The 23114-nt window shown below is 42.0% G+C and overlaps 1 protein-coding gene across 7 annotated transcripts in view; it reads right to left on the bottom strand.

The window, feature by feature from the left end:
• Positions 1-23114, bottom strand: part of sdk1a (sidekick cell adhesion molecule 1a) — a 289638-nt gene that overhangs the window by 104908 nt on the left and 161616 nt on the right. For all 7 annotated transcript variants that reach the window (XM_035398134.1, XM_035398132.1, XM_035398131.1 and 4 more), the window contains exon 5: positions 13085-13218. In XM_035398134.1, coding sequence (XP_035254025.1) covers positions 13085-13218 — 134 coding nt within the window. The remainder of the gene's footprint in view (positions 1-13084; positions 13219-23114) is intronic.

Here is a 23114-nt window from a genome sequence, read left to right on the forward strand (position 1 = left end):
TTTTTTTCTTTTGCTTTAAATCATCTGGAATTAGCGTGATGAAACGCAGCCATTTTTAATTGCCAGAGATGGGGCTGAGGCATCGTGCGTGAGCGCTCTGAAAAGCTCGCCCTGGCGGAGGCGGTTTGCAAACAAAAGTTGAATAGCTTTTATTCGTTGTTTTTTTTTTTTTTTTGCTTCTAGTCAGAGGTTTTCTTTTCCTCGAGAAGAGGGTCAATAAAAAATATTTCTCTTTCCTTTAAGTGAGGCTGCCGCTTGAGCAGTCAGCATCCTGTCCCTGAAGGTTAAACGCAATCAAGGCTTCTCCCGCCGAGAGCAAAAAAAAGAAAAAATGTGGGCTCAGCTTGCACAGGCATGCAAGTCCTCAGTCGAGCTCCCCCACGCCCCGCAGCTTCACCAACCAGACGACCTCTACAGCACACGGCCCCCCGGTGTCCGCTGGTAAATGGAAAAATAACTGAGGAAAGGTGTAGATCAGGGCTGCCCAGTCATGTTCCTGGACATCTACAGTCCTTAGGTTTTCATTTTAACCCTAATTTCACACACCTGATTCTACTAATTAGCAGCTCACTGAGATGGTTGGTAAATGAAGTGTGCTTTGTTAGAGTTGGAATGAAAACCTACAGGATGGTAGATCACCAGGAACAGGACTGGGCAGCTCTGTTGTAGCTACACTTTCTTGGACATTTGTTGATGCACAGTTGCCAACAGACAGGCAGACAAGACCAAGGATAGAACTCAGCAGAAAACAAAACAGCAGCATTAAAACAGACACACCTCCTTAGCCATTCTATTAACATCCACTGTTTCCAACAGCATTAGGAAAGTGCCTCTTGCCCTTTCAGGCAAGGAAATATATTATTGAAGTACTTACATCCACCTTCTTTTTTTTTGGATAATGGCGATTACTCACCTTTTCATCAAAACACAAACTTTCTACTTAGCAGTTCCTTGAACCCTTTGACAGTCACACATGCTGTCTCAAAAACTGCATTTGTTTTTCTACTGATAAATGGGGTTGTTGCGTTCAGCAGTTACAAAATAATGAATTAAGATGGGAAATTTGTGGTGGGGGCATTGTGGGGAGCAGCACACTTACACAAGCCCTTCCAAAGACATAATTACTGTTCATGAAGGACCCATTTTCTGTGCTTTTTGACTTGAGTACAAGCTTGTTGCCACTAATGCAGCAAAAAGCCAAAACCATCAACATGCCACTCCCAATTCCACTATGAGTGATGGTGAGAATGCCAGCTAAATTTGTGGGAATAAAAAACTACAAATCCCATAACATTGCTGTAAAACCCCTTTCTCCTTCCCACCCCTGACCCATGTTATCAACTGAATGACAGTGTCTGATAGTTTACAGTAACATCCACAGCTGTATCGATTCAAACTTGAGTTAAGCCCGTGGCCTAGATTCAATCAACATTTTTCTTTAACTTACATTTACCAGGTGTAAACAAGTGTCTTATTTTTTTCACAAGTCATCCAACCAATCAATCAATTAATTAATCAGTCAATCAACCAATCAGTCAGTCTTTATTTATTAATTTAAATTTCTTTGTAAAAGCACCATTTACAAAGAGTTTGATACACAGTGAAAACTTAGGGCAAATGTTGATTGAATCTACAGGTCAATGTTATGTCTTGATGGACTAGATCAAGACACCTAATAAAACTATGCTGGTAAAGCTTTGAACATTCCCAGTCCAGTCATGCAAAACGTTTGAGGTGAGGGAGAAGATTGCATTGACAGGCATTTCCTCAGATGGTGAAATGAAGAATGTACCGCAGCACTCTGCGTATACCAAAATAAAAGCATTACAGATTGCATGGGACCAATATTTCTTAATCAGCAGGGTCCACTTCTAGTTCATGGAGATACACATTCTGGAATATAAATCATTGCAGAGGTTATCAGGTATTACAAGCCTGGGACAAGTTATTTGAGTTCCCATACAATAAGCAATTCCACTGATAAATAAGATCCGACTATGTAAAAAAAGCCAAGTCTAATAAATTTCAGGAAACACCTGAACAAATTACATTCAAGACTTGTAAAGTGAACAGTTTTTAAAAAGGATTGATTCTGCCAGAATCTGAATCTGAATCTGAAAGCAGCACACAATTAGACAAGGGTCTGGATTCATTCAACACTTGTTCATAACTTTGTCACTCAATCAACAGAAGTGTTTGTTTTTAACATACAGATTGGTCTGTTCAGTAATGGACGAAATTGACTTGTGCAAACTGGATTTGTGAGGAAAACGAAATAGATGCTTGGATTTTACTGGTTTAGGCTTAGGTGGTTGTAGGTTGGACCTCCCCAGTGGGTCACTGCCGTTGTACCCTTTGGCAAGTTCCTTAACTTTAATTGCTTCGGTAAATACCCAGCTGTATAAGTGGATTTTATGCAAAAATAACCTGTTTGACTTTTTATGGATAAGTGCACCTGTTAAATGCTAAAATTTAACCAGGCAAATTCTGACAGAACCTAGGCCAAGGTCATATTGAGCGTGTGGGCAACACTTCCAGATATTCATCATTCATCAGAGTTTCATATTGTTCTCCACAGCGGTCAGAAGGGCTTTGAGCAGCGAATGCAGCTTAATATCCTGGTGTAGCGAGGAAAACCTGCCAGGAGATTTTCCTGGACTATAAACCTTAGAACAAGGCCACCCACTGGCTCTGTGGGGCAAAGGTCCAACCTGGATCAAGAACATCTTCGAAATATTACTTGAATCTAGACTACTATTAGACTCATACAGAACCTGAGACTACTCAGCAAAACATGCCGCCAACCAAAATAAAGTACCATATGAAAGAAATTGCTTGCAATATTAGTGAAAATTTGCTGGAATTTGTGTCTAAACGGTTGAAGTATTTCAGGTAAAGCATATGGCCTAGAGGTACATTACCAAACTGAATCAATGCAGAGAGACTTTCAACATTTCAATAAGACTTTACCTTTAATGTATTTTGACAATGAATACAGAATGGAAACTAAAGATGGGGGGAAACCACACAGTTCTCTGCTTATTATGATGTCAGCAGAACCTACAGTCTGCTGGTTTTGCAGAAGGCCGGCACCGAGACAGGGTTCACCGCACACATTAGCCTCTGTAAGAAAACAGCCTGGGCCCACCGGACCCAGAGTGAGTTATTGCAGACTACAGCACAGCTTACAACCCCATGGAAGACAGCAGTGGGATCCTAATAACGGTGACTCCCGGAATGAGACCAAATGCCTTAAGCGCAGCAGAAGAATGATCTTCAAACTTTATTTTAACCAGCGATCCAAATGAAAACAAGGGAGAATTGACAAGGGCCCAGAGTAATCCATTTCAAAGGTAATGACATGCCTCTTTTGACATTTTTATTCTGCGAAGCCATCGGAAAATTGCCCTAGACAAGGACATCTGTCAAATAAATGAATAATTACTGAATAGCCAAATCATGTATTTCTAGTCTGTTACGCTGTACCCTGCATATCCAAGCCACTCATTAGGGGCAAAGAAATCACAGCACGTTGTTTAAAAAGTACTGCAATGGATGCTTACTAAGATTTCTTTTGACACTTTTTATTTTTCCTGAAAATATTTTTTTGAGTCTCCATTTGGGTCTAATATTATGGGATGCCAAATGTAAAGTAAAACACATCACATCTTTCCTGTATTTTTTCTTCAGATTTCTCCTAAATATTGCAGTCCCCTCAAAGATTTATGCTGAATATCAGTCTTTTTTCAGATTTCACAGTCATTCTAAATAAACCTTTTCGTTCATATTAGTTTTTTAAAAAACCCTCACATTTAGCATACATCTTTGTATGAGAATACCATATTTAAGCTAAATCTGAGAAAAAACACAGGAAAAACGTGACGTGTTTTACTTTACATTTGGCACCGCATAGCGTAGAATATGATCTGCGCATATTGAGCCACTGCTCTAGTATAAGCGGAATGTCTGCGTTTGTGTGTGTGTGTGTGTGTGTGTGCGCGTGTATATGCACGTGCGTGTGTGTGTGTGTGTGTCTGCAGATGTGGTTGCGGGAAGGTAAGATGTTTCTTGGAGACTCCAGCTAAATCTGAATGTGAATCAGAGACCACATAGGAACCCTGGGAGGTACGGTTTTCAGGACAGTTCGTTTGCGAAACAGCCCCTGAAGGCCTTCGAGACGAAATGTATCTAATATGAACGTCATGTTTTCTCCCACGTATCACTCCTTAAAATCTCCTGCTCGCAGCGCAGGGCTGAGCTTTGATTGGCCTCGGATGTGTCCCGCGTGGAGGTGAAGCACAGCGATAAAAGCCATAAAAGCAATTTACAGTGAGCGACAATCCAACGGAGGAGGACAATGAACCCAATCTCGTAAAGGCACCGCACGAGGGTCATTAAGGGACCCCGAAATGCCTGGACGTGACTGCTCAACTAATAGCAAAACATTTACCGCTGATAAATGAGTCACTGTGGAGGCCTGGCCTACAGCGGGTCTGTGCTGAGGAACACACATACCGTGTACACAAACACGTACACACACACACACACATACAGTGTACAAAACATGTACACAAACATGTACACACACACACACGCGCACACACACACATATAGTGTACACAAACATGTACACACACACACACACACAGTGTACACAAACAAGTACACACACACACACACACACACACACACAGTGTACACAAACATGTACACACACACACACACACATACACACAGCCATGCATATACAGTATTGTTATTCTTATTTTCAGAACATGAGAACCAAACAAGGTCATTCAATATTCATCAGCACATTAACCTACTCTTTCCAGACTCTCCAGTCTTATTCAGTGTGATTCACAATTAAATGCAAATATCAACTCTCGCCTTAAAAAAAACAGGTATAGACTGTGATAGGATCATGCGAGGAAAAAAAAATTAACTTCTGAACTTGAGTCAAATAATCAGCCAAAATTCAGTAAGAATGTTAACTGAATGCAGGTCATTATCCCACCTGAATATGAGAGAAGCAAAAAAAAAGCCTGAAGCCTTTACCAGGGTCAATACTTTATCCAGTAGATTTCTTATTAAAATTCGAATACGACCTAAAAGCAATAAGTATACAACTTCAATTTGAAATGCAAGTACTTCACAAAAAATGCTAAACGTGACTAAGCCAACAGGAGCCTGTAACTACTTAACATTTCCTGGCTCATACAAGAACAATTAAAAATATCAAGGTTGTCAATATTTGGTTTAGTAAAACAAAGCAAACACTGTTTACTGGAAGAAAAGCAGTGTGGAGTATTAGACCTGGATTACATTATTAAAGTGCATTTGAATCTATTAAATTATTGCACGTCTGAATTCTAATTTATATCCTACACATACACATGCATATACAGAAATGCTTCTGTATATGCAGAAAGAAGGATGGTCCAAGCGTGATATCACACATGAAGATCCACATCTTATTTTACAACAGCACTGATGAAATGTCACCACCATGTTTAACGATGCTACAGAGTAACTGTTTTGATAATATGCAATTAGATACTCATGACTTCATTCAGTTTTGCCTGTTGCATAACGGTTAACATTTACAACAAAATGCAATGCGCTCACGTTAAATTTACAGTTAAAGGCCATCGAGAAATGACTAATTGATCTTGAGTTCTACCATTTAGGTGCAGCAAACAAAATATGCCTTACCTGCCTACCAAGAATTTTGAGTGCTGGCATGGAATACTATAACTATGATGCCATACCTTTGACACGATTCACGCGGGAAGAATGCCGTGTCCGGCTGCCAGTGACAGACTTTTCACATTCTTTGCCATAGTCTGACAAGTGATTCTTTAGTGAAATATCAGATTTTCAAATATCATTTTCCAATTCAGTAAGAACAATCTTCCCCTCTCAAGAATAAGCCTTTTTTCCCCCCAGATTTATTTGTCAGTAGTTCTCACAGGCTGCTTGAAGGAAAAATTACATGTATTCTTCTGATAGAAAAGTCTACTATTAAGATATGCAGATTCTATGTTTTAGTCCCAGCAAATGGGGCCATTCAGCAAATGTGCCAAGGCATAAAAATAAGCAGCTTTTCATTAACAGAGCTTTTTTTGGGGCTAAAAAAGAGAGGGCTTGCTCATGCCCCTTAGCCAGTTTTGTGCAGAAATCTTGATTTGTTGTAGACTTCTTCCAAGCTGATAGTGAGTCAGTCAATTGTGAAAAGTGGAATACCACTCACATGACCAAAGAAGCAGGAGCTAAAGCTAGCAGAGGCTAAAGCTAGTTTGAGTTAGTTTACTAAGAATACTAAAACAATGGAAGTGATTAGTGAAACAAGTGAAACTGTTAAGAGTGAAGATGTTCACAGTAAAGACAGCAAATTTTGCTTGCTTGCTTTCCAGCCAGCTCAACAGCTCCCTTTACCAAGTGTCATGTCATAATCCAGTTGGTGAGTTTGCTTGAACTGCTGCCTCAAATGCAAATAACCCCACATGAAAATATCATGATTCACTATAAGTAGTAATCAACCATTTAATTCTATAAAACTTTTTATCATGAAGTGAACTTGTGTAGGTAGATGATAGCTAACCTTGCATGTGTCAAGAGCTCTTCAAAGGCTGAAGCTCAGTACTGTAGCCACTAAATTTTTTAAGCACCTTGGAAACCCAGGTGACTCCTAAGCCACTGACTGCCTATTCTCATCAAGGGTTCCGATCAAATCACAGGTGACAGTTTATCAAGCCGCAGGTACGGCGAGCCAAACTTAATCTCTCCAGGGACAAATTTGTTTTAGATACTGCCAATTAAGGGCAGCGATGAGTGTCAGGGACGAGAACTGCGGTGCTATGCTCCCGCTAATCAAATGCTCATGAGGCGCTTCTAGAGACACATCTGGCTAATGAAACAGGGAAACATGATTATGAGGGGAAAAAAACATAGAGTGGAAAAGAGGACAATACCGATGATTGACCTGGTAAAGGAGACCTGCTTTAAAAACGATCAGCACTAAAAGCATCCCGGGTCTCTCTGGGACACTTCCAGCTCGGTAAACCCAGAACTTTGACTCAAGGATAATCAGGCACCAGGAGGATTATTATAAAAATTTATGGAGGGGTTCATTAAATCTTAACGACGCAATTCTCTAAATATTCTCCGACATTCTGTACGGATCTTCCTGCTTCCTTCCATGATGGCGGCCCCATAGTAGTCATGCACACTGGCGGAGCACCAGAGAAGGAAATCTTGTCTTTACATTCTTTAAAACCACATTTCTGCATTCTCCATAGTCAAAAGCCTGTAGAGTTGATTTTATTGAGCGCATATTGTGTAAATTTCCCCCAACAGTCACCACAGACTTGGTTCAACCATGTTAGGCCTGAGGGCATAGTGCACACAGCTGAGGGTTCAAAGCTTGTCCGTTATTTTCTAATCAATACACCTACATGGCTGAAACGGAGAACTGGAGGTTTGCGGACTACTGCCCGCAGGGAATCTAATTTAGGAATGTTATGGGATTCTAGGCATCCTTGGCATTCCCAAAGGCATTCCTTCGGCACACTATGTGGGCAATCCATCATCAATATTGCACAGCCATCCAGCCAAAAGTTTTTTGTTGTTCTTGCTTCAAGCTCTTAAAAAAATCAATTCTCAGCAAACCCAGCATAGCTTCTCTTTGATAATACGAATTTATATATCCTAGCTGATACAGTAAATTCTGAGAGGCAACTGCATTGGCGATACTGTAAATCTTTTACTGTAAATCGGGACACCATTATGATTGAAACTATAAATTGGATACAATAAATCTTTGTCATTGTGTTTTTGAAGGAAGAAAGACTTGTCTGTATGTCAAACAATACTGACTGATTCCAGACCTACAGTAAGAGCCTGTTGTACAAAGTTGCGGTGTTGACCATGCCCATCAGAGAATATCTCTTTGCTGAAATTGTATGTTTTCCCAGCAGCAGCTCATCGTGGCTGTTTCATGGACCATCAGCCTGGTCGAAGGAGCGGACAGGTGAGAAAACACTAAAGTCACACACCTCAGTGAAGAGTTAAGTAAGATTTAACCGTGAGCCTTGCCATCCATCAGACAATAGTTTGCCAGGGGCTATCAATCCTCACGGTAACAAAAAGGAAGACTGAAAGTCTTGCTGCGGTCTCACCACAAACTATCCGACCGCACGCTTTCTCGTGAAAGCGGCGTGCTTGTAAATCCACACAAAGCCGGGTATTATCGAGCAAAAAAAGCACAACAAACCGGAGAGCCAATTTGTCATCTAAAAAACCTCACATCAATCTGAACTGAAAGCTGAACCTTGCCCTCCAGTGAAATGGTTGACAGTGAATGGCAGAACGCGTGACAGAGTCAATGACACTGATAGATGACAGCGCGAGATTTGCCGTGAGACTCTGAACCGGAGGGGTGCCGTACTCAATTCCTGGAGGACAGGTGTGTGTCCTGTTCCAACCAATTACCTCCGCGTAATTGGTCCTATTAGTTCATTAGCTGTATAGCACTTTCCACTGCTGCATTTACCAAAATGCGCTCCAATATGAATATTTGAGTACCCGGCATATGTGCTATCTTGAGCTGTAATGTATCATTTTAATAAAAAAATGGCTAACTGGGGAAAGACCCGGGTTAATCAAAGCAATTAAATGCAGTGGCTGGAACAGAAGTCGTGGACTTCTAAGCCCCCCCCCCATCCACCCCCCCTAGAAGGCTGATGCCCGTGTTCTACCAGGAAGTGAGAAGTAAAGAGGAAAGCTGGACTGAAGAGCCGCAGTTTCTTCCTCCTTTCCAACTCCTGCTCTCTGAGGGACAGAATTCACTACCTGTTCCAGAGAGAACTTTCCCCCAGGAACTCCCTTAAGCACGGGGAGAGGATGACTTATTTAATAATCTATTTAAATATTTATTTTTCTCTGTGAAAAGTGGGAGTCCTCTCCCAGGAGGTGGTGAGGAGTCCCCTGCCCAACACCCGCTGACCGCTACGTGTTGGCTCGGCGCCCCAAAACGCAGACGCTTCCTCGCTCCTGCCCCACGCCGTCTTTCAGAGCCCAGATTAAATATTCATGGCGCCATATGCTCCTTAAGATCCGCCATAATTACTCACCGCCTGTCGCCGCTCCGCTACCGCTAAGGCCCCCCTCCGTCCTCCCCCGCGCGCCAGTCCTCGACGCCGGCTTGGGCTCGCCGGACGCCTCGCGGCTCCGGCCGCCGGTGGGATCCGGCAGCCTCTCTCCCCGCTGCTTAATTTGCCCCGTGGAGGATGGTGTCAGCCGGCTGTCTGAAGCCACCGCTCACGACGTTAGCGTAGCGCGGACACCGAGGGATGGGGTCCAAGTCAGCCGAACGGCTGCGCGGTCGCCACGGCGACGCACCGCACTCCCGCGCTACTCTCGCGGACGGAAAGGTGCAGGAGCAGATCCCGCTTTAGGCACAGTGGCTGCACAGCAGCCTAGAGCTTGAGACAGTGCTTGAGTGAACCTCCAAGCAATATATAATAGGTGAGCTTTAAGGTACCCTGCCAAGATGATGAATAATGGAAGGATGTGCCCTGCTTTATGGCTCTGAAACACTGACCCACACATGTCTGCTTTATTGATGTGCGGCACCTTTGTTCTCAGACCCACCGTACTGGAAAGTACTCGGGGCAAAGTTTTTTAAACCGCCACCACTGGCTTTAGGAGTGGATGATGATTCCGTAGTGCACTTTTTTTTAAAAAGGGGGTAAAACTACATGTCCAGCTGATTGCAATGAGATTATAATGATTAGCATTAGCAATTTCAACAATGAGGTTTTGTATTTTTTACATTCTTTCAAGTCGCTTTCTTTCAAACGTTTCAGATGTCCCGTGGTGCCAGGGCCAGTTCAGTCCTTGCGAGAACTGATTGTATGCTGCATGATCCAACTCAAGAGTTTCTATTCATAATTCTTCAGCAAGCAAACCAGCCACTGATCATGCATCATGTGACTTTCATAATCAGTGGTTTGATGGCTTGACGGTCCTTAACTACGCTTTTCAAATCAAGAGAAAGTCAAATGGACGGAGATGAATAGATGTCCAGGGGGTAAATTAAGTACGAGTAGAGCTTCATTTACAAGTTCGGTCAAAAGAACTGCACCAAATATCATGAAATCCTGTTTAATGTGAAATTCATAGCATAATTATGAAGCATGTCCCAAATTTGAAAACCTCAGTGAGGGACGTATAGCCCCACTCAGTTGAAGCTCATTGGGTCTCATGACGCTGAATGATCAAATTACGTAATTGAGTGTCATATACGACTGTTGCTATGGGGGGTCAACCCACACAATGCCCACAGCCCAAGGCAGGTGAGAGGTGGAGGGACCCAAGATCACAATTTGAACCCTGAATTGACTGAAGCACACAGTACATATGCATAATACTGAAGTTACATATAATGAATGAAATATACCCAACATGACTAAACAAGAGTGAAGAGATCAAAATGGAGGGTGATCACGGCAAAACAATAGTAGCAGTACTAAAGCGTTCTATTGTATGAGGCTGAAAATGATGCTTTCTCATTCATCCAGTCAAAATAACAAATCACAGACTCAGTGTCGCATTTGAAGAATGGAAAATAAATGCAAATGAAATGTGTTTTCCTCCAGTAACCTTGAGGCCAACACTCAAACCTGACAGAGAAGAGTGCAGAACAAAGTGTCGCGTCTCCTTAAAAGGGAAAGCACCATTTGGGGAGTGCTCCTGTGGACCCCACTGCTGTCCGGGACACAGTAAAAAATGCCTCTAAAAAAGGCCCGCGAGTGCCGCGACAACCTTTTTAAGTCCGAGGACGGGGAGCGTCCATCACACCTCGCAGACGCCGTAATCAAACCCGGAGCTAACTGGTCATTCGGACGGAGTCATCTCTCTCAGAAGAGCCTGTCAAGGCTGTCAAACGCCGTGCAGTTTTTCTCGCGGCGTTCTGTCTGGAGGGTTTTCAGTCAAGGTCAAACGACAGAGCAGCTGCTTAGGAATGACATTCGAAAAAGCGCTCAGGGAGGCCCGCCACGCTCATCGGTCACCGCCTTTTATCTGTCGATATTTCGCAAAACCCGTCTAACGAGGGCGTGGACAATTCACCTCCGATTTCGAACGGCAAAAAAAAATGTCGGTTTTCCAGCTCGCATCTTGAAAAGAATTTCAGTTTCGTTTGTCTGAAGCGTGGACATTCGGGCAGTCAAGTGATAATTGCCAGTTTAATGATGGAATCATTAAACAGCCACTTCATTACTGCTCTCCGGATCAAACATAATAATAAACTAATTGCGAGGAGCACAAATAGTCACCATACCCTGATCAGCAACTCAAAACTCAAGCAACTGTGCGGCATGCAAAATTCTAAAACAGTAAAATAACAGAACAATGTCCCTCTTTAATTATCTGTGACATTTAAGAAATGCTGTGAAAAGCAAAAAAATGCTCAAATTGATACATTTCATATGCTTCAAATAAGAAAAGATATAATTGGCTTTATGATACTACTGTTATATTTCTCTAATTCGTTCAAGAAAATAAAAACCATTAAAATTATGTTGGAAAGCCTATTAAAATAGCCGAGCCTGCATGACATTTTTAAATTGTCTGTGATTTGTCTCTCTCTTCGACTGTCGCAACGACGTTGAAATAAAAGCGTCCGGTGGGAATCCGTTAAGCACCAGGCGTTTTTGGCTGACAGCCCCAGCACTGAGGCAGAGAGGAGAGAGGCGAGGACACACCTGTCAAATCGCGTGAGCCAGCCTTTTTAAACGGGGGCCAGGATCGCCTCACGAGACGGGAGAGGAGATGAGGTTGGTCACGACATGGTTGCACATTAATAAAAACACAACGTCTGTGTCACAGACACTGAAATTCATCTCATCAAATATGGCATCAGTGAACATTTCATATACTAATACTTTTGATTATATCGTATAATGCACTGTCATGCTATTGCAATATATTCAGCATTTACGTACACATACAGTATGACACATTCACATAAAATAAATCTTAAATCTATTCACGCTGTTCTGTTAAAAAAAAGGTTGGCATCTCTCAGCTCTAAATATCTCTCAAACCTCTCTCAACACAAGCATCTGCCAAGCTCTAAACAGGTGGTTCTCAGTCAAGTGAAATAACACGCCCCTGGTTCCTACTGTGTCACTTTCAGGATTGACATCAACCTCAAAATAAAGGGCTTAAAAGATCCTGCATTCCCCAACCACCCTCCTCTTTCAACACATTAATAAAACATATATTCAGTGAAGAATTGAAAGGAGATTTTCTGTAGGTTTATCCTCCACGAAAGGGGCAATATTTCACGTGCCCATCATAGTTAAACATACTGCCTAATTGGAATAATTGGAGATTACATTTCTTGCCCTCCGTATATTAACATTCAATGTAATCAAAGAGATTCAATGTAGCAACCTCCCCCAGACGATTTGTCTGAAAAACAACTTGTACGTCCAAGCTATTACTCGCCCTGGAAAAATATTTTTCAGAGGGCCTTTAAGGTGATCTACTCCGTCTATTTAAGTGTATTCCTTTTAGAGCTGAGAGTATGTAACAGCATAGGTCTGGTCCACTTGGCACAAAGAGAGATGTAATTAGCTTTGCTGAGCTAAAGGCTGAAGATCCCCCAGCTGAGGGAACTAATCAGACTGTTATTCGGGCTCCAGGCTGCGATGCCACTTTCTGTAGGTGATGCTCGTGTGTTCGCTCACACGTCCGCACCGCGCTATGCACAGTAAGTACATTCTGGGGAACTGAAGCGGGTCAAGCTGGGAAATGGAATTGAACTTCAGTAATGACACCTGTAATGAGTTACAATTCGTTTCCTCAACTGAAATGGAAGTGACTCCAATTCTAGTACAAAGCCACAAAAGTTGAAGAATAAACCAGCAGTAGAGCAGCATCCCCACCCCGAATTTCCAAATCTAAAAAACACGGTTCTACTTCCTGCCCTCGGTCAACGGCTGAATTCTTCTCCGCTCTTTTGCCAGCGGGAGGCTTGAACTGCCGTGCCGCGAGGAGCGTGCCTCTCTTTACTCACCCGCTACGTTCAGGAAGATGGACGGGCTCGTCTTGTTTTCCCCGTTCTTTTCGTTGACCGCTTGAACGTAGTACCTCCCTGCGTCGGCCGCGGCTGTCGACATCACCACCAGCTGGTTGTCCAGTGTTATGGCTCTGTGCGTGACGAGGGAGAGGATGTCATCCATTAGTACACAGGCTAGTGGGGATAAGCAACAAACCTGAACTGGCATAAAAATACAAATGCGTTGCTGGTAGTGTAGAGTCACGGTTGGATAATGGTATGGTAACTGGGCTCGTAATACAGTGGCGGCACGTTTGCACTGCCATTGAATCCTTGAGCAAGCCACTTAACCCAAACTTCTTCAACAAATATATCCAGCAGTGTAAGTGGACACTGAAAAACAATGTGTGTAATCAGTGCAAGTTGCTGCTAAATGTAAATGCAATATTGGCATAACCAAAGACACCCTGTTTTATTCACTTGATACATTTTTTTAAATTTCACAAGATAAACTCCTCCATAACTTTGTAAATGTATTGAATGGACAACTGGAGTCCCTATTTTTTAATTTTACAACAAAAGTTCATCCATCACTAATAAGCATAGAGAAGAGTTTCTTCTTTATAACCAACTTCGGCCGATCCAACATCATTCAATGCAGGTAATGTTTATGCGTCACAAAGGCTAACTGAAGTGTCATTGCTATAGAAATGAAACATGGTGAGTCAGGCCATTCATGTCTATTTGTAGCTCTACCTGACATCCTGACGTGGAATAGAAACAAAAACATATTGTCCTGGCTTTAATTAATCCTAGCATCAGTGATGAATCATCATTTGTCTTTGAGGCATTAGCCACATGGGATTTTTCCTGTTTGCTTCAACACTAGAACCCTCTCTTCTACAGTATATTAAATGACCAAAGATGACCTAATGAAATCTCATAAAAATAGGCCCTTGAGGAAGATCTATAAAAAGGTGTTTTATGTTCAAAGAATCACCTAGATTTAATCAATATCCTGCACTATGACTAACCATTGTGTGTCAATTGTGTTTTTTGTTTTGTAGATTTTGGTGCTTTTCGAACTGAAATTGTGTTCATCAAGAAAACATACTTGCAAGTTAAATTTAAGGACCAATGCACACTGAATCTAGGAAAATGTGCATTTGGAATTAAACACAAGAGAAAGGGGTTTGGTTTGTAATTACAAGTCTACAACCAAAGACTGTTTCTGACTGGTCAGATGTGAAATTGTATAGGATTTCCTACCACACACGCCTCAATATTTTTCCACTTTCTTTTCCTATGATTCTTTGTGTGTGTGTGTGTGTTTCATAAATCCTAAAAGCCTTCTGAGTTTAGTTAAATGTCAATAAAATGATAAAATATGATTCACATGGACCAAACCCAGATGAACCGCTCAGCTGTTCAGTTTGGCTGCTTCAGGGGATGGCGCTAACACCAGCACCCTTTGTACTTTGACACTTGCTTTAATGCAATTAGACAACTGTCAAATTTAGCCAAGTGAACCTGCATGTAAAAGACAGTGCTTATACCATGATAAACAGGTTGGCTTTGACTCCATATTAATTTTCACTGAAGAAACAATAGCAGTTGCTGCCCGGCTATATTGAATTATTCAACGCCGGATTGTCAGCTTCCCATTTCTATTTTCTGGCAGATGATTAAACACGAATTAGCACAATAAAAAGTTATCCAAAAAGAACTTGGAGAGGAATACAGCGAGTGTCTGGGCTGTGTTGATGAGGATGCAGCATACTGTACAGCTTGGCTGGAGTTTTTTCTTGACACAGGCACATTTGGGAGATAACGGCAACCCTCGGTTGGAGTTGCCAGGGGCAGTTTTGGAAGGTCAACGCAGTCCGCCTTGATTAACTTTTAATTAAATGGCTCCCAACCCGAATAAAATCAGCCTTGGCCGGCCTTGGCGCATCTGGATCTCCACCGATCTTGCGCCCGGGCTCGTCCAAACGAATCCGACCGGAATACGTTTCGCCTGGAAAGGTTTGTGCACAATGGGACAGAGTGTAAACATTTTCCCTGGTTGGAGAGAAAAGACCCAGGGTGCCCTCAGTGTGAAGCACAAACTTCTTCTTTTTTTTTTTTGATTATCTAACCTCGATTGAACTTCAGTTTCATTTCTTGTGATGAATGGGCAGCAAGGGACCAATGAACAACAGGCTTCAGAGGAGATAATGATCCCCTTTATCTTTTACCACTTGGAAGGAGCAGGCCTTTGATTACACATCCAGCCAATGAGATATGCCAACATCGTACTGTAAGGTAAAGTATGGTAGCGAGTGGGGAATTTTCAAGGAGAAGACCGACACAGATAACAAACCCTTGTTCCTCACTCCACAACGCAGTGACAATACCACATCACCAGCTGTAACATTCGGCCACAATATTCATCAGTGTCATCAAACCTGAAATTCACATATAATAATTTCAGTATTACCAGAGCCAGGCGATTTAAAAAAGGTTATGTCTGTTAGCAAAAATACTACCGAGGCCAGTTGTATTTCTGTCAGAAATATAATTATCAAGCTAAGATCATTTAAAATGGTTACTCACCTATGAAAAGGAATGATCAAGGACAGGTGATGCAAATAAATGTTTTTACTCTTAGAGAAAGAATTATGGAGGCCAGGTTTTTAAAAAAAAAGGCTGTTCCTGTTTGTAAAGGTGATGCCACATCAAAGTGATCCATACAGCTCTAGAGATGAGGACTATTTCACGCTGTCAAATTCCACCTCAGCACACTGCTCAAATCAGTTTTTCTCCTCCAAGTAATTATACTCATTCATGCCTTTGCCCCCACCTTCTTAGGATGACAAAAAAATCTCATTTGAAGCACATAATGAGACTCCCAAGTCTCTCAAAGTAAGAGCTGCATGCGTGGCTGGGTCCCTTTTAAACATGAAAAGATTGCTCTGAAAGACCAACGTTTGCCTGTTCTCATCACAGCAACGGGCAAGTGACGGCAAGTAGTGACGTGGGAGTGAACTTTCATGAAACCGGAAAGCACTACATGGCACCATATGTTATCAGTAAGACACTGATTTGAACCAATCATTACATTTTGTTGTGGAGAGCAAAACCCTTTGATTTGTTCAAAGACTGACAGCCTTTATATTTCCACCAATTATTGGGTTTGTGAAGCCTCACTACCATCAGTAACAGCAAGCGTGTAATAGTCAGAATCGATGTGCACTCTGGGGTACGACGCCAAGCCTATCCCTGCATTCTGAGGCATTTGGGCTTTCCGTGCCGAAGCAAACTCCGCTGCGGATTTCTCAAAACCCACCGGAGTACGATTCATCTGCGTGGCTCCGCGAGCCGGCTCTGTGGGATCTACGTGTACACATCCCCTACTTCCTGTGACTAAGAAGTGTGCCTAGTTGGTTCAAATAGATCAGAAATTTGGCACATTAATAGAATAAGAAGCAGGCTAACAAAACGTAAGCCCTCCATCTGCTGGGGTGGTCTCCTGAGCCTTACGTTCAGTAAAGCCACCGCCGTCTCAGGAAGTTCCAGCCGATCAACGAATCACGCGGCGCGACAGTCAATCCTCGCAAGGGAGGAAGGAGTTGGCGAAGATTTCGGCTGAGGGGTTGTTTTGTCTGAGTTTGGACGGCTCCTCTCGCTTGCCCTCCAGAACTAAGCAGCTGCCATTCGGAGGGGCCGCTCGTCCACATCTCTGTCATTCAGCGGCAGAGCCCGAAACGCCACCACAAATCTGATTCAGTCGCAGTTCACTTCTGTTCAATATCGATGGAAATAGCCCGCTTTCATTTTCTGAATGCGTTTTCAAGGCAGACCAGGGTTCTCAGACTCAAATCCCGGAGGGCCATAGTGTCTGCTTGTTTTTGACGTGTTCCTACACTTAAGTGCTTAATTCAAGTCACCGATTGCCACAGGAAATTTGCATGAGGTTCCACAGTATTCCACAGAACCTTGTTTGCGAGGCCTGAACTGGCTGTCGATGGAAAGACAACCAAAAAACCTGCAGGCACTGTGGGCCTCCAGGGCTGAGGTTTGAGATCCCTAAGGTTCACCGTGCAGTTAGTAGTCCTTCAACAGAGTATCTTCCTCAATTGAAATGTATGACACTATTTTTATTTTTTTAAATAAGAAAGTATTTTCTTCTTTTCTTGTATTTTTATTCACATGACCCATAGACCTGTGCCCGTATTACAGAACTATCTCAGAATAGAAGAGTTGAATAGAAGAGGCTGCAGAATCAGGCTTCACTTGACCTTATCAGGTTAAAATGCAAAACACATTCGTAATCAGCACTCTGACTCGGAGAAGCTTCATAAATTTGCGCCCTCATATATTAGGTCAAAGCTTATTTTGTTATATAGTCCATTTAAAAAAATGCAAACATAATGCAGTTGTACTAAAACCTTAATCACAAAGCACAATCTAAACACCACAGTGAAGGCTAGCATTATATTCTATTAGGCTTTGAAAAACTGTTCCATATAGCTTACATTTATCAAAGTAACTTGTACCTGCTTTCACGACACGGGTTTACAGGATGCATGCTTTCATTTGCTGCCATAAATTACTTTTTCAAAACAGGCTCACAGATCTAACTTGCGTGACAAGGTAATTAAAATGTCAGCAGCTAATACAATGTTCTTTGCTCCACTGGAGCAGAATGCACAGCATTGCCCTGGTCTCTCTTTACATTGTGATATATGATGATGATAAAAAAAAATATTCTCCAGAAATGTGGATAAAACACTGTTCTTACGGCAGAGAAAACAGTGACTTTTCCTGGGTCTCCGTGGCAGTAAACAAACATTACTGCATGTCTTTTTTTAAAGCACTCAGTCAGGGGAGAAAATACTTAAATCCTGGAAAAATGAGGCTGGATATTTCTTAAAGGCCACCTTCTTGGTCTTGGCTTTGATTTGCACTTCCAACCCAACACTTTTCCAGAAACAAATTTTCAAACACATATTGACTTGCTTCAGTCAACAATAATTTGACAGAACAAATTCTTCATCATCTTCTTCTTCTATTATTATTATTGTTATTATTATTATTATTATTATTATTATTATTATTACTATTATTATTATCTCTGACAAACAAGACTTGCTCATTTTGGTGAATTCTTGTGAAGAGAAAAACAAACACTGCAACTAACACACATTTAATTCCGAGTCAGTTGTGACCACGAATGTTGATTTAACTAATTAAATCAAATGAATGCCAAGCTCCAACTAAATAAATGTGTTGAAAGAGAAGGTTTTAAAAAGATTACTTAAAAAAAAGAATTATTTTACTCAAGAGTGCCCATCAGCACCTTTTTGAAAAATCAGCTATTGTATGAATATTGGAAGGTCATTTCAATGGTCTCTTCTGAACAGGGCTGAAATCTGGCAAGAGGCTGATGTGGAGCCTCTTGGTGGAGGGGGCAGAACAAATGGCAGAGTGCTCAAAAGGCCCACGTGTCCTCGAGATCAAACCGCAGGCCTGAGCCACGTCCCATCAGGGCCTTGGCGACCGCTAGCATGTGGCTAAAATACAACAGCACTGTGTTTCTTTCATTCTCATACTGTGCCAGAAATTAAAGGAAGTGTACACTAAGCACTAATCGCATGTCTTCTACCTGGGCACTAATTGGACAATGTTGTGAAAATTGCCCAGACGAGCTGCAACAGATCCTATTTGTTCAAATCCAGTAAATTTGATGCCTCAAAATAGAAAGTTTTGAAGAATCACCATTGTCACCCACAGCTTCTGATGATATCGCCTCAATATATGTATCAAGAATCATCGGAATCTTGTCTCAAATTCAGCCAATAAGTCACACTGCAGTTAGGCTGAACCCAGACCGTTGAGACAAAATTCAGTTGAGATATTCCCCCAACATCAAACACCATAAGCCCATCTCTAATGTTCACATGTGACTGAAAACATATGCTGGCATGTGGACAAGGACAACCACAGTACATCAAGCACTACAGTACATGTTTATGTCTTCAAGCTTTCCATAGCAGTCAAAACATTAGTTAGCATCCTTGAGCAGCAGGAAATGGAATTTCACAGGGGAGCATTGTTTTATTTATAATTTGACTGTTTATCACTGAGCTACTCAGAACTTTTTAATGATGCTGGCTCCTGGCTTAGACTACTGGTATCTCCACCGAGTGTTTTTAGCCAGTCAAAATCTGAGCATGCAGTGCATCTTTGCCCCAAGGACTAAGCTTTTGGAAGCGTTGCAATAAGCTCACAGGTGTCAAAGCCTCCTCCAGTAGACTCTATCTGAGACTCATAAGCCTTCGATCACTGGTCCTTACTACATGCCAAAGACACCACTCACTTTGTGATTTGGAAATAAATTGTGAGCCTCTCCACAGGATCCCCTGGCCACATCCAGGCTCAAGATTTGATACGGGACCATGGGGAGCATCACTGCACCAGAGGGCAAGTCATTTAGCTGGATATATCACCTAAATCAGAAAGTTTTCCCCCCTTAAAAAAACCATTTTACAGGCTGATATTCTACAGTGAATAAAATCACTTTTTATTTATTTATACAGATGGTGTATGATTCATGCAGATGGCTGATGCTTGACTATTTAGCTAAGCAGAGTGTCCACCTGGGATTCAAACCCACACCCATCTGGTTACATATAAACTTCTACTAGCTACTGCACCTCACTCCTGCCAAAATTATCCACTGCCTGCAGGTTCTTGTGTGACAAAGCAGTATTGACTGCAAGGAAACTATTCCTGTCACACAGGAAGTCCAGATGTAGCTTTTACCATGCATCCCTTTCATTATAAGGCAATAACCCTGGCTATCCATCCATGAAGGAAAAAGACGTGTCCAGGTACTATATCTACAAATGTACTATACAAGCACAGACATTTGCAATCCTTTTATTCCCTTTTCCTCACTTCTCAAGATAACAGCATCACATTGCACTGAAGGAGCCGTCACTTGTTCAATTTGAGAAATAGAAAACATAGGGTATTGTGTACTAGAACAGTAACATTTTCTAGGAATACTTCTAGATAGGAGCAGTGTAAAATTATTATGAAGTACATGACACCTTCATAAGAACTACACAAACATTCAAAAATGCCAGTTTGAATAACTGTAAATAGGCATACAATGTGTTATTCCCTCAATAATTCATTTGTTATGAAGATCCTATGAAGTTGTAATGCAAGTATTTTAAAAACCAGAATTATTCAAAACATCCTATGCCAGAACATCTCCCTCAGATAGATTTATTCACCAATTAATTTCTTATACTGTTTGTTTAGAATAAATTGACAAAAGGCCAGCAATGCAATTTCCTACTACAGAAACAGGAAACAACGAAGAATGCTTTAATTCAGCCAGAGGAGCATTAGTGAGGTCCGGCACTGATTGGGCGATTAGGCCATACACAAATCCTCACATACTCTAGCTGCAGCATCGTGAATGACCTGCAGCAGCCCCACAGTGTTCTTGGGAAGACCACAGAAGAGGACATTACAGTAACCCAGTGTACATGCAATAAATGCTTGGGTCAGTTCTTCTGAGTCTGACCTTATCAGAAAACCTCTAATTTTGGAAATATATTTAAAGAGACTTTAGTAATTATGTTGATGTGAAAGCTGTTTTAGTAATTATGTTTATATGACCTTCAAATCAGCATCTAAAACTACACCAAGGTTTCTGACCCATTCACTGCTCCTCAGGGACAGGGAATCTAAGTAAACAAAGATTTCCTGTCTCTGTGCCTTTGGACCGAAAACAAGAATCTCAACTTTAACCTTGTTAAAGTTGAAGAAGTGTTTGGGCCATCCAGTGGTTCATGTTCTCTATACATTTGGTGCTGAATCTCATCAAGGTCTAAGGAATTTACAATGGAAAAACTTTCCTGACCACCTTCAGTGACACTAAAACATGGTGAAGAGGGAAACTCAAATTTCTGATCAGGGCAAGATTTAGGAATGCTGCGCCTGATGTGTGTCATTTTGTCTTGAAAGAAGGCAGAACATTCTTCACACAGTTGTGGAGAGAAGGTTGGTGAGGCTAGTGAGTGAAGGGTTTAACAGATCAATAATTGTTGAAAAAATAATTTGTGCATTGTTGCTATTATTACCTATGATCCTTGAGAAGTTTGATGGCCAAGAGAGTTTCATTTCCTTGTTGTTGCTATGCAGACTGGCCTTGTAAATGTCATAGCGAATATGAAACTTTCACCACTTGTGCTCAATTTTCCTTTTCTCCAAGGGCCTTATTGGTTCTCTTACAAAATGTTATTTTTTACTGGGGAAATGCCGTTGATAATATTTTTAAGCAAAAATTAAAATTACCCAGCAGATCATCATAGGATGGCATGAAGGGCAATGTCAACTTGAGAAATGGTTAATAAAAATTTCAGCTGAATTTAATATACAGTCTCTTAACACTTCTGTAACCAAGAGAACCATGTTGCTCCACAAAACATGGTAGAGATAAATTCTCAAAATTCTCAAAATCTCAGTATGATGGAGACCAGTCTTCACAGTCGGCTTTACAACCAAAGCTGTAACCCCTGACTCCGTAGCTGCAGGCAAGCCCGAGGCTAACTGGAACTCACACCAGACTTGCCAGGATCTCCCACTGTTTATGTTCTTCCTCTCTGTATTTAAATAATAATCTCCTCTCATAATTATCTTTAATTTAATACCCTTTACTGCATCTATTGACCCCCATAAGGCGATGGTTGTAGTCTTTTAATAAATTATTTTTGGCAAGCCTCTTTTCCGGTCTCATGATATACCTAAAGCAATCTAAAAGAGCACTCGCGGTCTTTTAATTAAAAAGGTGACGGTCTTTATTAACAACAAGAGCAGACTTTTTTTTTTGTTGAGCAAGTGAAATATTCCCAGAGGTCAGACTGGGACAGCAAAATCCCACATTGAGATTGGACAGTGGGGAAACATTTTATCCCACACTCAATCAACCCCCCCCCCCCCCCCCGAAGAGTCTCTGGAACGTGGACTGGGGGGGAGGGGAGGGGGTGGGGGGTAATTTAAACATGACCACAGCACATAAACAGTGAAGCGTACAGGCTGCTCGGAGCGCCCACATAAAAAGTGAACAACAAATCAGACCAAAAAGGAAAACCATTTGTTAGACTTCTTTGCAGTGCTGACTACCATGTAACTATTGTGCCATGCCCCGAAAACTGCAACTTCAGTAGAAAAGGATGGCGAAAGAAATCAGCAGGGCAGGACCAAATTCTTTCAACGTCTGACTGCAATAACGAGCACAGCACTCGCCCCATATATATGAAGAACCTCAGAGCAGGAACGCTGATCTAGGATCAGTTCAACGCATAACTGATGAGGTTAAGACACAAACTGGGTAAACCTGATCCTAGATTAGAACCCCAATTTTAGACACTGTATTAATGCAGGCAGTGATTTCATACAATGCACTAACCCTCGGGCTGGGCTATATAATGATATAGGAACGCGGACGCTCGCCTGTGCATTTTTTGATTGATAACGTGGCACCAAATTAATTTCCTCAGAACTCACTGGCACTCCGTTCTAAATCAGAGTAACAAAGAAGGTTCTAATTGGACCTCTGAAAATTCTAAATGTCAAAACCGTTAAGGCCACTGCGCTAATCGGAGGAGAGCAATTAGGGGCTCCAGCTCAAAGAGCCGCTGCCAAATCACAAAGTGCCTTCCGCGCTACTGTGCCGCGACAAAAACTGGGCGATCTCACCCGACTCGACCCACATGTACCTCCATACTTTGTTTCTTTGCAGTTCTGTTCACCTGGGTTTCTCCCTTTTGCATCATGAATGAAAGCGCAAACCGCTGGGTTTGAGCGAAACCCAAAAAAAAGGCGACTTTTAGCGTGGGTGGATTATTCCACCTCCGCGCGAGGAAGTAAACAGCCTGGCTCAGTGCAAGCAGCCGGAGTCTCTGTCGTGCGCTCCTCCAGGGTGGGGAGTTCTGAAACGCTGCAGCGTCTTTTTCAAGGCTCGGGGAAAATGCATGAGACGGAAGAT

Source organism: Anguilla anguilla, chromosome 17 (assembly GCF_013347855.1).
Source record: "Anguilla anguilla isolate fAngAng1 chromosome 17, fAngAng1.pri, whole genome shotgun sequence".
Lineage (NCBI taxonomy): Eukaryota > Metazoa > Chordata > Actinopteri > Anguilliformes > Anguillidae > Anguilla > Anguilla anguilla.